The 16,726-nt window shown below is 46.4% G+C and overlaps 1 protein-coding gene across 1 annotated transcript; it reads right to left on the bottom strand.

The window, feature by feature from the left end:
• Window positions 1-1,349: 1,349 nt before the first annotated feature.
• On the bottom strand, window positions 1,350-14,962 carry RAD51AP2 (RAD51 associated protein 2). Its single transcript, XM_072643775.1, has 3 exons — window positions 12,031-14,962; window positions 5,778-5,861; window positions 1,350-1,727 (listed from the first exon to the last, which is right to left on the bottom strand). Exons 1-3 carry the CDS (start codon window positions 14,906-14,908, stop codon window positions 1,609-1,611), a joined length of 3,081 nt encoding a protein of 1,026 aa, XP_072499876.1. The 5' UTR covers window positions 14,909-14,962; the 3' UTR covers window positions 1,350-1,608.
• Window positions 14,963-16,726: the final 1,764 nt, after the last annotated feature.

The raw sequence follows: 16,726 nt of genomic DNA on the forward strand, positions 1-16,726 counted from the left end.
AGGGTTTGGAGTTTTAGAGTTGGAGATCTAGGTTTCTATGATTCTAGGGAAAGAAGTGAAACCAGAATAGGAGTGATGAGTAAGAATGGGATCAAAAGGTGAAACTGATGGCCATAATGGAGGTGAATTCGTGACAACCGAGGAGCATTTATTCAGTGCTTCCTTTGGGCTAAGTGCTTACTTTGTACTAGTTGCTTGAGCCACAGAAGACAAAAAAGGAAATAAGTTTACATTCTACAGGAGCTTGCCTTCTACTGGATTCTATTTATGTAAAATCTCCTATGGATTTCATCCTATACTTGTATGCCAACTACACGAAGAAAACCAGGGCACTAAGTCATTTCAGTATACACTGAAATGATTACAGAGACAAGGTATATCTCTTCTTTCACTGGAGGCATTTGAAAACAGGATAATTTCTCATCATTCACATGGCTTGTTGCTTGAAGGGATGACCTAGATGCTTTCTTAAAGTCCTTTTATATCAAAATATTCCCATTCAAAGAGATCAGCAGCTCACTAAATTTTTGTCAGCCATCCTCTTACTGGACAAGGTTTCCAGGGAAACCCAGGACTGGAAACTAGTTCAACCTGGGCCTGGAGTGAGAATCTCCTCTCATTTTCCAGTCTCTAAGCCTTCAGTCAAAGACATCTAGTGAGCGGTGATCTACCTCTGGTAGTGGTGAGGGAAGAGGAGGAATGAGAGAATGAAGGAGGAGACTGGGACCAAAAGGGAAATGTTAGAGCTTAAGACCTTGGGAATGAAATGGTTTTGGGCAGTGGCTGAACAATAGCCTTTGATTCTATATGTGAGATATGTGAAAATGCACTGTTATCTGTAAGGCACTGTGCTATGGCAAGGGGGAAGGAAAGGGAAGGAGCATTTGCCTAGGGCCCACTGTGTTCCAGGCACTGAGCTGAGCACTCTACAAATATTATCTCCTCTGGTCCTCATGAGAACCCTACAAGGTAGTTATTTTTATTATCCCATTTTATAGTTGAGGAGACTGAGGTGGACAGCATTTACATGACTTTCCCAGGGTCACAAAGTTAGTCAGTGTCTAAGGCCATCCTGGAACTCAGGTTTTCCCAATTCCAGACCCAGCGCTCTGTCCACTGTGCCTCCTAGTTACCTCAACATGAGACAGGGTGGCTTCAAAGGGGAAATCCTGCCTTCAGGGAGCTCACTGTCCAACACAGACAAGAGAGAACAAAGGGATATGGTTCCTTAGCATCTGAGGAGGGGCTGTCTCTCAGGGAGCAACAGAAAATCAGGTGCCTTATTCCAACAATGTTTTAAAATGAGTTATCTATAAATTGTCACAGAGAAAAAATGTGCTAAGCAAACGTGCAGCAAAATTTAGAGAAAAGTTTAATGATTCTATTCTTATTAAAGAAAAAATCCATGTAGAGCTTAGTACTTTGTAAAACTTTAAAGTTCAAAGAGAAGGGTAATCTTACTAAAAATACTTGGTAACAGAATAGATCTCAAAACCCTAAAACTGTAAAAATTATGTTACACACAAAAGGTGAATAAACATCTCAGACATTTCTTGGTCTCCTGAGATCCAGTGCTGGGATCTCTTCCTTCATGGTCTTGAGAGAAACTCACTTCAGATAGGGGTGAAGCTGTCTGGGCTTTGCCTTTCTTGACAAACCAATCCTGATTGGACCACGGCATGTCTGGAGAGGATAGACTCTGACAATTCCATGGGATGAACTGCTATCTAAAATGATACAGGAGAAAAAAGTCAAACAGGAAAGCAATTATTCAAATTACTATGAGCTCCCATGTTAAAGAAATGTATTTTCTGTCATTTGAATTAGCCATTTTTGACTTGTGTTCCTTATAGACATCACTGATGACACCAGGCCAAATAAGTTTCTTTCCTGGTGCCTGAGGGCATGCTTCTGACTCGGGTTCCTCCTTAATCTTATCCTAGATCTATTCCAACAAAGACAAAAGAGTTTCATGGAGGCCTAGCTGTCCACAAAGTACTTAACCAGATGGCTATGCTCACCTACCCACCTGAGCAAAATGCAACAACCATATGGAAAGCTTCCAGTGGACACATCACCTTGTTAGGATAGCTCTCCTGGAACTATGGAAGGGGAACAAGTTAACTGTCCCCCCAGACTAATTCACTTCTCATTTATTAAGCAATTACCATCTTTAGGGCAAACTCTAGATAAGACAAACTCTAGATAAGGCCTGGTCCCTTCCCTGCTGAAGCTTACAGTCTAATTTAGGATAAGACAAATATAGCCAACAGGGATTTACAGGCTTAAGGGCTGACTATGTGCCAGGCAAGGTGCCAAGTACAAGGGCCACACAGAAACAACTGGGAAGCCTGGGGTGGCTGCTCTTCGATCCCTCGTCCTTGACTGTCCTGTCTACACTTTTCTGTGAACTTAATGTATCTAGCACTGTGAGGGACCATTTCATGTTGTCTTTGCATCCCCAGGGTATAGCACAGTGCTCTGGATATTGTCAATGTTTAATAAACATCTATTGGTTTGAATAATTTCCTTCTACTCCCTCCTACTCCGGTTACATTTGGACTGCTCTGTTAAGTTTTATATATCACATTAGGAAAGCCATAGATATCCTGGACAGTGCCAAGAAGGGAAAGGCAGATCAATCCATCAATCTTTATTAGGTGCCTGCTATATGCCAGGCACTGTGCAAAGTGTGAGAGATACAAGAAGAGGCACTGGACAGTCCCTGCCCTCAAAGACCCTACAACCTAATGAGTGAGACAAATGCAAAATACATATGTACACACATACATACATATATACATACATACATACATACAAACACACATGCAAGCTAAATCCTGGATCAATAGGAAATAACAGAAGAAAGGCATGCAAATTCAGATGGATTGAGGAAGGCTTCCTATAAAACATGAGACTTAAGTTGGGACTTAAAGGAAGACAGGGAAATCAGCATTCCAGTCATGGCAGGACAACCAGAGAAAATATCCAAAGCCAAGAGATACAGTGTCTTGTCTACAAAACAGCCAGGAAGCCAATATCATTCGATGTCAGAGTTCATGTTGGAGAGTGAGATGCAAGAAGACTGGAAATGGAGGAGGGTCCAGATTATAAAGGATTTTGAATACCAAACAGCATTTTGTATTTGATCCTGGAGGTACTAGGGAGCCACTGGAGGTGACATGGTTGGATCTGTGCTTTAGGAAAATCACTTTAGTGGCTGAATAGAGGACAGACTGCAGTGGGAAGAGACTTGAGGCAGGCTAACCCCTCAGCAGCTACTGCAGTAGCCCAGGCCTGAAGGGATGAGGGTCTGCATCAGGGTGGGGACAGTATCAGAGGAAAGAAGGGAATGTTTTCGAGAGACACTGCAGAAGTGAAGTCAATAGGCCTTGATAATAGTTTGGTTCTAGAGGGTAAGTGACAGTGAGGAGCCCAGGATGACTCCTAGGTTGGGAGCCTAGGACACTGGGGAGGAAGGAGTGAGAAGGGTTTAGGAGGAAAGTTTTAGACATATCAACTTTCAGATGTCTGCTGAACATCTGAGAGAAGTGAGATTGGAGGTCTTTGGAGTGGTTGGGGTAGAATAGGTTGATTGTGAATTGTCAGCAAAGAGATGGTAATTCAATTCATGACAGCTGATAGGTTGACTTCACCAAGTGAAATAGTATAGAGAGAGAAAAGAGGGCCCAGGACATAGCCTTGAAGGACACCTACCTTACAGGGTATGACCTGGATAAGGATCCAGCAAAGGAGAAAGAGAAGGAGCAGTCAGAGAGGTAGGAGGAGAACCAGGTGAGGAATCCCAAAAACCTAGAGAAGAGAGTATCCAGAAGGAGGGTGACCACCAGGCTCCAAGGCTACAGAGAGGTCAAGGAGTGCGACAACTGAGAAAAGACCACTGGTTTTAGCAACTAAAAGATCACTGATAACTGGAGAGAGCAGTTTCAGGGGAATGATGAGGTAGGAAGCCAAGTAAAGGGTTAAAAGGAGAATGAGAGGAGAGAAATGGAGGTCTTAGTTGTAGACCCGGTCCTTTCCAGGCATTTAGTCACAAAGGGCAGAAGAGATATAAGATGATAGCAAGGATGAAAGGCTCGAATGAAGGCTTTTCAGGAGAGACATGAGCCTGTTTGTAGGCAGGAAGGAAGGGGCCAGTAGACAAGGAGCATTTAAAATTAGGTGATAGAGTAGGGATGATAAAGGGAGCAATCTACTGGAGGAGACAGGATGGAATGGGATCTGTCCTGCAGGTAACGGAATTGGTCTTGGCCAAAAGTAAGCTCATTCCTTCGTGTGAAGCAGGAGAGAAGGAGGAGAAGGCAACAGAAGGAGCTTGAGGGATGACAGGAGATAGGGAGATGGACTGCAAGGTCAGAGTCTCCCTTTGAACTCATAATAAAACCTAACATAGGTTAAAGTGTGACTTTAGGGTAATTATTCATCTCATCAGCTGATCCAGTGTGTAGGCAGCCAGGGATAACACAAACACATGACAAGATAACAAGCCAAGGCAATGAAAGTAGTCCCAATTGAACGGGACTGAGAAGACAGCCAGGCCAACTCAAAGGTGCAGTGCAGTCCCTGTAGGCCTGGACACACCTTATCTGTTCCCAAACATCTTTCCCACCTGGCTCCCACAAGCCACGTTCCCTCTCTAAACTGGCCTGAGATGGTCCTCTTTAGAATTAAACCACAAAAGAAGGAACACTGTCCACAGAAAGTTCCTGTTATACAAAGGGAGGGAGAGGCATGGAAGTGTCCTCCAGCCTTCATTCTTAGGATCTATTGGTTTGGAGATTACTTTGTGGTCACTGTTAAAGGTTAAAAACACTTGACCGTGATGAGGATGAGAATTAGAACAGACAAATACTAAAATGCCTGACAGTCCCCATGAGGAGTTGGGCAAGGGAACCCACGAGGGTGCCTAGGTCTGGTGTTAGGAAGGTGTAGTGAGACATTTTGCTCTTTACAATTTTGCCAAAACATAACAGAGCTGAGCAATATTAGAAAAGATGGTGATACTGGTATAACTTATACTTGTTTCCCTGATGGGAGTTTCTTTTTGAATAACATATTCTTCTTTGTGTATTGTAAATAAAAATAAAAGGATCATCTACTGTAGCTACAAATATTATGGTGGGATCATGAGATTAGAGCAATAAGGGTATAATTCCTTCATCCTATAGTAACCTTGCTTAAGGTCACATAATCAAACAGCAAAATCTGGATGGCCAGAGTGACACTAAGTTCAAATGTAAACTCGAATTATATAAAATGAAATTACCACATGAGTAACAATCAAAAATTCAGTTTGCAGAGTCCTTTGGTAATAAACTTAATTGGGAATGATCATTCCACTGAAAATGCAATCCAGAAAAATTCCATTTTAAACTTCCAATTTTAAAATAATTTCCTGGCCCAAACCTTTTGTGGAGAGTTATTGATGTGCCCATTAGAAATGTTCTTCCATGTAAGAGCTATTCTACCAGAGAATTGTGGAAATAAATCAACCTCAATATTGGAATATGCTTTTGCATTGAGAATAACAACCCCAGTGTATTTTTCAAACGAGATTCTAAATGGCACTTCAAGTTTTTGATCATTTTAAACACATATGAATTCCAGTTAATGAACTTATAAAAGTTAACAATGTACTGAAACTTCATGTTCCTTTTCTATAATGTTAAGCAAAAATCCATTTTTTATTTATATTTAAAAAATAAAAAACTTCAATAACCATAATAAAAGTGTCCTAGAAAATAAGATCATCTTACCTCCTTTCAATAAACTGTGAATTTTTCCTTCCATAAATGCATCAGAGAATAAATCAGGATTCTGACAAAAAGCTTTTTCAAAATCTGCAAATAAAGACAAATAATATGGTAAAGTACTCATTTGAATATGAGCTTGAATGATAATATGAGCCAATGAGTTTGTCAGAAATCTTCCTCTGCTTTGGCTCCTGGCATAAACAGGCCTAGGCAAATGCCTCAAGTTGCTTTAGAAATCAGATAGTTTGTTACTGTATACTAACTTTAGGATCAAGTGATTCTGCTACCTACTCTAATAATGCATCAATAGTCATGGAAGATATGGCTTCTATCATGGTTTTCTCAAAGCCTTTTAAAAGTGAATGTATTTTCCCAGAGCATCTCACTTTTACACAAATATTGACCATGCTTCTGATGCAAAATACATAACAGGAGATGTGAAAATCTCCCAGCCCATGCAATGACCTAGAAGACTTCCTGGTCCCTCAAAAGAGACTGTTTGCTCAGAGTCCATTTTATTCACCAATAAGAAGGTCTAAAGAGATTCAGAAGAGCAATGGTGCAATTAGAAAACGTCCTAAGGGACTCTCAACCAGAGAAATATGCCTGTCCCCTCCCCCTGCAGGAGCCCATATACATCTGTACATTACCTGCTTAGTTCAGGTGTGACCATTCCCACACCCATTATGCTAAAAAAGGTCCATTTTACCTGAAGCAAGGGAGTACCCACTGTAATAGACTTTCTGTAAATTTTTATAAGTAAAAAATGAAGGAGAAACCCACTTAGCACCCATAATTAACCTGCCAGAGAAGTTATTGTCATTCCCAGGCCCCAGCACAGGACCTGGCACACAGTAGGTATTCAAGAAATGCTCATTAGATTGCCTTGAAAGCCCAAATGTCTCAAGTTTCTGCCCCTTTTCAACAAGCAATCAGTCAACATTCAGTGCATGCTTACTAGGTGCCAAGCACTGTGCCAAGGGCTGACTAAGACAATAGTCCTAGAAGAATGAATGGGAGCCTTTCATTACTGTAGAAGAGCTACCATTTATTCGAAATAGGAAGCTCTTTCCCTCATGACTAACACTCCATCTCAATTGTATTTCAATTTATCAGTCATTCTCTATGAAGGCACAAATCAAACTAATCAGAGCAAAAACAATTTAACACTTCTAAAATGACGATTTTGGAATATGGATATTTAAATACCAATTTCAAATTGCAAGCCCTTAACAGAATGAATATTAAAGTTGGAAAGAACTTCAATTAAACAAACACTTACTAAGCACCTATGATGTGCTAAGCGCTGGGACTTCAGAGATGAAAAACATCTCTGTCCCTTCCCTCAGGGAAGGAAACATAGGGACCATGTGAAGGTGATATAATATCATAAGAAGAGCATTAGTTTATGGATGGGTACTTGGGTTTTAAAGGCACAACTGAGGCAACAGAGATGAGAGTCTTGAGACCTTAACTAGGCCTTAAATGCATTTTTAAAGTATTCGTACATGAAATTGAAAGCAAAAGAGACAAAAGGACCAGTGAGGCAGAGAGGAGACACAGTGCATAAAGTGCCAAATTTGAAGTCATAAGACCTGAGTACAAATTCAGCTTCAGACACTTAATGTAGATATGTGACTCCAGACAAATAACTTAACCTGTCTGCCTCAGTTTCCTCATCTGTAAATCAGGGATAATAATAGCATCTACCTTCCAAGGCTGTTGTGGAGATGAAATGAGATGGCATCTGTAAATCATTTTGCAAACTTTAAAACAATATAAAAGCTAATTATTAGGATCTACAAAGAAAAATGAAAAGGTCAAAATTCCTAGATAAAAATATTAAACTAAATATTTGGATTAGGAAAAGAATTTAGGGGGCATCTTAGGGAAACTATGGCATTACTACAGACATCTGAGAAAAAAATTACAGGCTTAAATTTATGAAATTTTTTTTTTCTGTGAAGAAAGCATCATTGGTCATAAGGGGGGAGGGAGGGAGATGTGACCGGCTGATACTTAAACTCTTCTCAAGGGTTTTTTCTATTTTATTATAAATTTAATCCATTTTAGCTCTCTTCTAGCACCCAGGAATGTACATCACCACCTACCTTCTGAACATTTCCTACTGGGTCTCCCCCAGGCATCTCAGCCTACCCAAGTCCACATGAAGATTCATCCTCCTTCCCTCCAATCTCCCCATTTTTCCTAGCATCACCATTCTTGTCACTAGCCTAGGCACCCCTGTCCTAGGCACACAGATTCACAGCCTCAGAGCCATCATGTCCCTCACCTGTTATATCCAATGACTCCCAAGTCTTGTCAAGTCTCACTCCTTAGCTCACTTCTTTTCCCTTGTCTGCACTAAAAATCACCATGGGCACTTCTCATCTCTTGCTTAGACCGTGCAATCACATCCTAATTGACTCCCCCCACCCCTCTAATGCATCCTTCACACAGCTGCCCAAGTCCCAATCTAACACCCTAGCATGGAGGGAGAAAGTTCCTGTACTTCCTCTTGCCTCTAGAATCAAACACAAATTCCCGTTTGTCATGTGAAGCCCTTCACGCTCCGGCTCCAGCAGACCATTCCAGGCTTACTTGAGCTCCCCACTGCTAGGCCCTCTCCATCAAAAGTTAACTTTGCATTTATTTTTGTATTGGTTTATCTGATACATATAGAATATAAGCTTCTCCAGGGTAAGGTTTTTCCTTTGGTGTTTTGCTTTATCTGCGTATCCCAGGCACCTGGTACAACACCTGACCCAGAGTAGGCATATTAAGAAATGCTTGCTGAACGAACAGTAATGCCTGCAATTTAATCAAAAATACTACGGTGTGCTGATGATATTCACTTTTAAAACAACACACCTAAGTCTTGTTCAAAGTGATTACATACACATAAAGGCTGAATCTACACACACAAAAGGTCACAACCATTTTGAATAATTGGACAATGCATTGATTAACTGACCAATTACCAGGACAGGCTACAATAGCTAATAAAGCACAGCACACAGAGTTGGCATTTCATATTTGTTGAATTTACTTCCAAGTATTTAAAGATTATGGGGTTTGGTCTGGAAAAATTCTAAGCAATTATTTGGTCAAAACCATCATTTTAGAACGAGAATTAGAGATATCAAGAGACCTGCACACGGTTCCCCTGTTTTCAATCCCTACCATCTTAGGTAAGGATGTGGGAAGAACGCAAGGCAGTCCTAATGGTGCTAACATAGCAGGGACAGAACTCAACTCCCTGTAGGGATAGAAAGGGAACAGCTGTGGCCAATCACCTAAAGGAGTAAGACCACCAATCTCCCTTCTATGACATTGCTTTCTGCCAAGCCCATTTAAGCAAGAACAAGTCAGGCCTCTTCAGTTAAAATTTATAAATTCAGCTTGAGGGCAGCTAGGTGGTGCAGTGGATAGAGCACCAATGCATGAGTCAGGAGAACCTAAGTTCATATCTCACCTCAGACACTTGACACTCACTAGGTGTGTGACCTTGGAAAAGTCACTTAACCCCAATTGCCTCATCCTGGGTTACCTCCAGTCATCCTGATGAATATCGGGTCACTGGATTCAGATGGCTCTTGGGGAGAAGTGAGGCTAGTGACCTGCACAGCCCTCCCTCACTCAAAACAAAGTCCAGTGCAAGTCATGTCATTATTTCTCTGATGGCACAGACTTCTTCAGCAACAAAGGACGAACACACACATAAATTCAGCCTGCACCGTGTAGTGAAAGCAGTGTACAATGTGTGCAGGGTAACAGAGGAGAGAGAGCCAGGTGGAATTCAGGGTGTGTAGGGTCCCTCACTGAAGGCATGTGGAGTCCGCAAGAATCTCCCTTACTGTGAGTATCAATATGCCCTCACTCTCCTGAAGAGGCTGCCAAATAGCAAGTGAAATGTCTGTAATTCAGCCACAGCAAGACCCACCTCAGAGAGGTCTGGGATGATGCTGTTTATTCAGGTCCAGCAGACGCTGCCTCCCAGTTAATCCCTGAACAGAGAATAGCACAGCGCATAATCCAGGGGGGCTGAAATGTGATTTATGGAAGGAAGCAGCGTGAGATACAGCAAGGAACGAAGCTACCTAGAGAGGCCACACACATAGAGGGCTCTGAAAATTCTAAAGCACCAAACAAATGTTTAGGATGATGACGCTGATGATGTTCAGGAGAATGATGGAGGAGGGGGCAGACAAGCAAGAAGCAGACAGACAGTCAGCCTCTCAGTCAGGAAGCCTTGACACATTCTAGCCCTGGGCAAGCCCCTTAACTCTCTCAGGGCTCCCCAAGCAGCACCTACTGATCCGCACTGAGAGATGATTCTGGAAGGTCCCCACAGCAGCGAAATCACAAGTTCAGAACAAATAAATCAGATTAAAGGTTTTGGTCATTTTGCCTCTGGTAGGCAATGGAGAATCACCCAAGGCTCTGATTCAGAGGAATCACATCCTCAGAGTGACTTTTAATAAGCCTCATGTGTCATCATAAGCCTCCTAAGACCTGTATCTGGAGTCACTGTGATGGGTATACTACAAAAAAGATGATTTGTGAGGGAGACATGTCACTAGAGTTGACTATTCCAGTAGTCTGCGTGATAATGATCTGAATAAATCTGAGAGATGTTGTAGAACTGGGGTTCTTAATCTGGGATCCACACACTTGATAAATAGGTAGACAGATAACAGATGGATGGATGGATGAATGGAAGGATGGGTGGGTGGGTGGATGGATGGATGGATGGATGGATGGATGGATGGATGGATGGATGGATGGACGGATGAGCAGACAGACAGACAGGCAGGCAGATGGGAGGGCAAACAGACAGACAGGTATATAGATAGCAGACAAGTATGCTTCAAAATAATTCAATTGTTTATTACAAAGCATATATATCTTACTTTATATAATTAAAAATATGACTCTTCAAATGGGTCCATAGACTTCACCACCATACTGCCAAAAGGGTCCATGACCCCAAAAACAAGGTGAAAAAGCTCTGTTGAAGGGGAAGAATTGAGAGGAAGTAGACAAGTGATCAGATATCAGTGCTGAAGGACAAAAAGGAATCAAAGATGACTCTGAGTCTAAAGACTCTTATTTTAAAAATATCACATATGGACTGCCAAAATTCAATGCAATTTAATAAACATTTATTAAGCACTCAGAAGTAAGGCCGTATTCAAGGCTCTGGGGCTGCAAAGACAAAATGATAAACAATTCATCTCATACATCCCCGGGAGTTAAGAAACAGAGAGAAGGATTTCATATACACCAAGATATTTGTTGCAAAGACCTGGGAACCAAGTCAATGGCCATCAGATGACTAAATGAAATGTAGACCTGATTCTTCACCTATAAGATGGTCTTGAGCCAACTGGTGACACTGGGGATAGAGCACTCATGTCAGAAAGATGTGCATTCCAGTCCCAGACACTTACTAGCTGTGTGACCATGGGCAAGTCACAGCACCTCCATCTGTCTCAATTTCCTCAATTATAAAATGGGAATGAGAATGGTGCCTGCGTCCCAGAGTTACTGTGAGGATGCAATGAGATAACACTTGGAAAGTGTTTAACACTGGGTCTGGAACACTGTTGTTGTTCAGTCCAACTCTCTTCATTATTCCATGGACTTGTCCATGGGGTTCTCTTGAAAAAAATACTAGAATGGTTTGCCATTGCTTTCTTCAGTGTGTTCTCACTTTACCAACAAGAAACGGAGGCAAACAAGGGTTAAGTGATTTGCCCAGGGTCACACAGGCTGGATTTGAACTCAGATCCTCCTGACTCCAGGTCTAGCTGCCCCATAGCTGGCACGTAGTAGATGCTTAAAAAATACTCGTTATCATCATCATCTCTAATGCCTTTCAAGCCCCAGGATTTTATAAGAATTTTCCACTATAACCCTTTTATACTACAGAGGTATGTTCACTCTTTTGATAAGGTTACACATTTACCTTACAAAGGAATAATATATAGAGTGCCAGGCCTGGAGTCAGGAAGACTCATCTTCCTGAGTTCAAATCTGGCCTCAGACACTTATCCCAACACTAATCTTTCGTAAGTCCCTTCACCCTGTTTGTCTCTCTTTCCTTATCCTCAGCTAGAGAAGGAAACAGCCAAGCACTCCAGTGTCTTTACCAAGAAAACTCCAAAATGGCTCAGGAAGAGTTAAACATAACTGAAATGACTGAACAACAACAACCATGAAAAAGAAAAATTAAACAGGTCTATTTTCTTACCGTCTCCAGAAGGTGAATGGAGTAATTCAGCATCTGGTGAGCTTGAAGAACAATAGTCATGAGGTATTTCCTTCTCTGGATCCATATGTATCTTTTTCCACTTATATGAACTTTGGACTGTCTTTGGCATATTCACACTTTTGATTGTGTTACTGGGTAAAGAAGGTGGGCATATTTTTTCCAACGAGAAAACTGTCGTGTCTTTTATCTCCTGGTGTACCTCCTCCATAGAATTATCCTTATCAAAGTCTTTTTTCCCTTCATTATTACTTGTTTCTCCAATGCACGAAATTTCTTCTTCCTTACCAATTTCATGAAACATGCAAAGTTCTTTCAGGACAATATCAAATTCACTCTTCATTTCAAAATCACTCATTGTCTTAGTTTCTGTTGATAAACACTCAGCTGTTATGTCTGGAGAACACTTGTTATTTCTTGTGATCAAATCAGTTTTTAATTCATGGTTAAATTCTGTGGATACATTCTTTGGATGAAAAAGTCTTGAATTAGCTAAAGTTTCCTCTTCCTTTCCAATTTCACAAAACATGCAAAGTTCTTTCAGTACAATATCAAATTCCCTCTTCATTTCAAGATCATTTATCATCTTAGTTTCTGTTGATAAACACTCAGCTCGTAAGTCTGGAGGACACTCATTATTTCTTGCGGCCAAATCAGTTTTAAATCTCCAGTTAACAAATTCTGTGGATTCGTTGTTTCGATGAAAAAGTTTTGAATATGCTAAAGCACTTTCTTGCAAAATAGTCTGGTGCTCATTTCTATCAGTTTGGTTTATCTCTCTAGTATGTTCTAAATTTGGTTTCCTTTTCATTAATAGGTTTGATTTTTGAAGGCAAACCATGGTATTAGTGTTGGTAATGCTGTATTTCTGTTCTCTCTGTATCTCATTCCCATTAGAAATTTGGTAACTACGTGTTCCCGTAAAACTTTCTGTTGGATGCTTTCTCTCATTCTGAATCAAGATCTGGATTTTTTCTTTCCCTTCACATAGGAAATTCCCAACAAATTCTTCCTGAGTTTCAGTCGTTGTATTTGGTCCAATATAAATGGTGTCACAGTCTTTCACCCGGTGCTCAGTCTCCAAGAAACAATTAAAGTCGTCTTTGAAATCAAAACTACTGATAGCAAACATTTGTTTCTTCTCAGTCACTGTCTCTTGGCTGTTAGCATTTGCTTGGTGGACACGCTCAGGTGCATTTATTTGGCTGCGGTGCGTAAACTGAGGAATGTCCCCATTAAGAGCCCCAAGAGCTTCCAGGTTGCGGGCTTTTCCAGAACTTGCGTTATTACTGTAAGCTCTCTTGGACAAAGCGATGCTGCAAACGTCACCAAAGTTACTTACGAGGGGAACTTTTTCAAATGTATCCAAAACAGCAAAAAGTGTGTCTCTGGGGATAACATGGAAGGAATGACTGCGATATTTCTCGAACTCTCTCCTCACGTTCTCGGTAGCTGGACCGCGGCAAGCTTCGGTGACTTCAGAGGCGCAGCCGCCTGCTTTATGACCCCTCCGTTCTCGGACCTCGTGGTGTTCACACCCCGTACTTAGGTGAACAGCAGGGCTGGAGGCTTTAAACGCTGCGAGAAGCAAACGCTTTCCCGGGGCGGTATCACACCTGCTTGTCTTCGGCACCATCGGCTCGGGTCCGTTCTGTGCCTTCACAAAACTCCAGCCGTCGTCAGTTTTTCTGAATTTCCGCCCTGGAACGTCGTTCGGATACAGCAAACATTCGGAACCTGCGCCGGCCCGAGGGTCCGCCGCGAACGCCGTGAGCAGGAGGCGCCCTCCCTCCAGACACGCGGCGCTCGCGGTCAGCGGCCGAGGCCGGGAAGACGCTTGTTGCGTCAAGACCAAGAGCGCGCTCGGGAGGCAGGCCTCAGCCTCGAGGCTCCGCACGTGGCGCGGGTGCTCGGGGGGCGCCCCAGCTGCTCCCCGCGGGCTCCCCAAGGCCACGACCAGGGGGAGAAGCAGCCGAGGGCGCCGGGCCCACGTCACGGACTCCTCGGCGATCTCTGCCAGGAACACGGGAGCCGGGCCTGGGGGTCCGGCGGGCCTGGCGGGGGCCCCGCCGAGTGCGGGAGCCGGGCCTGGAGGTGCGGCGGGGGCCCCGCCGACCCGGCTGCGCAGGCCCAGGCTCCCGGACATTCGATGCTGGGGGGCAGACCGCCTCATAGGGAGCACGACGTCCCCCCCGCCGAACCAGGCCGACCCGCTTCGGGCTTTCTGACCCGCCGGAACCACTGCAAACCAAAGGAAGATTCCAGAAGGCGCAGCGGCGGCGCGTGCTCCCAGGCGGGATCCGGGGGCGCCCAGGGGGGTAGCAGCGCGGCCGGCTCGCAGGAAGGCCAGGGTGGACGCGGGCGCGTTTTCTCCACACGTGTTCGCGGGCCTCGTGGCCCAAATGTGGCCCGAGCTCCAAAGGCTCCTTTCTAGCGGAGGGGGAGGCAGGCTTTCACTTCTCTCGCCCACGCGGATGACTTGGGGGGCCCCGGGAGCCCCCCCTGTGCCCCGGATGCTCAGCGCCCTGAGCTGGCCACGGGGGATCTTGGAGGAGGGGCTCTCCTCAGCACAGGCTGCACTGGGGGCTGGCCTTCTCTTAGGGGGCGCGCCTCGGAACGCGCTGCCCCCCACCACCCCCTCCTTACCTCGGGGCATGGGGCCTCCCAGCAGGGGGGCCAGAAAGAGGAGGGGGCCCAGCGAGAGGGCGGGGAGGGCCCCGTGGGGGCGGGGCAGCTGCGTGCTCGCGGCCCCCCCCTCAGGAGCTTGGGCCCTGGACAGAGGTGCATGAGGGGCGTCCTCCCCAAGCCGGGGGCGCTTGGCCTGGGGGGGCCCGGAGGGGGAGCCGGGCAAGGCTTCCATGCTCCGCAGCTCCTGCAGCCGTCACGCCCTCGAGCGAGCGCGAGCCCTTCAAGGAAGGCGGGAGCAGCAGAGAGAGGGAGAGAGGCAGCGCCGCGTGCCTCCGGGCGCCTCTGCGCCTGCGCAGCAGCCAGCGCGCGCCCGCAGTCCCCAGGCTTCCCGGATCTGCACGTGCCCTTGCCCCGGGAGCGCCTGTGCGCCTGCGCAGCAACCAAGCGCGCGCTGCCTCACGCGCTCAGGCCCCAGGCAGCCCTGATGTGCACGTGCCTTTGGCTCTTGGGGCATGCCTCCCGGCGCCTCTGCGCCTGCGCAGCAGCCAGAGCGCGCCCACAGATCCCAGGCAGCCCGGATCTGCACGTGCCCTTGGCTCTGGGGGCGTGCCTCCGGGCGCCTATGCGCCCGCGCAGCAGCCAGCGCGAGCCGCCTCACGCGCTCAGGCCCCAGGCAGCCGGGATGTGCACGTGCCCTTGGCTCTGGGGGCATTCCTCCCAGAGTCTCTGCGCCTGCGCAGCAGCCAGCGCGCGCCCACAGACCCCAGGCAGCCCTGATCAGCACGTGCCCTTGACCCGGGAGCGCGTGCCTGATGGGCCAGCCAGCACGAGCTCCCTCAGGCTCTCAGGCCCCAGTCAGCCCAGATGTGTACGTGCTCTTGGCTCTGGGAGCACGTGCCTGCCAGGCAAGCAGGCGGAGCTCTCACGTGCCCTCAGTCTCTGCCCCGCCCCCCCTCCACTTTCTCTCCCTCTTTCCACTTGTTTTGGAAAGCTCAGGCAGGGGGAGGGGCAGGACACATCCTGTATGGGGGCAGGGTCTTTATAACTTATACATGGTCCTGGGGCTTCTCCAGATAACAAAGCCAGAGCTCAATCACAGCAAGGTCGCTGTGGGGGTGGGGGCAGGGTTCCCTGTAACGCATCTCCTTGTCCTTGCATCTCCGGACTCCAGGCATTTACCCTGACTGTGCCCCCCACCTGAAATGCCCTCCTGGCTCTCCTCTGCGTGCCGGCTTCCATGGCCTCCTTCAGTCCCCCTCCTTTCTCCAGTTTGTCCCCTCTACATCCTGCGTTCAGCCCGGGGGCTCGGGGTGATGGGGCGCTTGGAGCTGGTCTTCGTCTGCCAGCCTGGTTCCCCTCATCTCCTGGATTCTGTGTTGCCCATCAGCGTGCCCACGTTCCGTGTGCCATGGCCAGCGGCGTTGTCTTGTGGATGCTTTCGTGCCTCTTCTGTGCTCCCACTGCTTAGCGGGGCGCCCGCCTGCCGGCAGCCATGCCAGGACTGGGTGAGCGGGCACATTAGGGCACCTTTCCTGGCCCCTTCCTGACACCGGGAGGTGAGCAGTGCAATCCTTCACCCGGGGCTGCCAAGCTCACCGGCCTGGGCTGCCTGCCGCAGGGCGGCAGTCGGGCTCCGCACATCCGCACCTGCTGCCTCATCGTGTGCCCATCGCCAAGGACTTGGAGGCACAAGCGGTGTGGGTACTGTCCTCCGATCCCTGCGTGAGCTGGATCTGAGCGAGGCCGAGCGGCCAAAGTTGTGGCCTCTCTGTCTCCTCCAGAGCCCTCATAGCCGGTGGCAGAACAGAGTCAGGGTGGCTGGCATGGCTTGGGCCGCGGTGATGACCTTGGCATCTTGGGTGTCTAACCAAGCTCTAAGCGCCCCGCATCGCCTGCTTCACCCGCCTTCGTGGTGTTGGAACAAACTGTCCTCATCGGCCCATTCCCCCAGAGGAAGTCCTCCCGTGCTTGGGGTGGACCCCCCTAACCCATCAATGGGCTTGAGAACCCCTGGTTACCCTCCACCTGGTTTGTCCCGTCCACAGAAGTG

This window comes from Notamacropus eugenii, chromosome 1, assembly GCF_028372415.1.
Source record: "Notamacropus eugenii isolate mMacEug1 chromosome 1, mMacEug1.pri_v2, whole genome shotgun sequence".
NCBI classification, from domain to species: Eukaryota; Metazoa; Chordata; class Mammalia; order Diprotodontia; family Macropodidae; genus Notamacropus; species Notamacropus eugenii.

Coding starts and splice junctions, on each gene's coding strand:
- RAD51AP2 (XM_072643775.1), bottom strand. CDS start 14,908: ATGGAAGCCTTGCCCGGCTCCCCCTCCGGGCCCCCCCAGGCCAAGCGC. Junction 5,862..12,030: donor CCATTCACCTTCTGGAGACG/GTAAGAAAATAG, acceptor CTTTATTTGCAG/ATTTTGAAAAAGCTTTTTGT. Junction 1,728..5,777: donor TCACAGTTTATTGAAAGGAG/GTAAGATGATCT, acceptor GTATCATTTTAG/ATAGCAGTTCATCCCATGGA.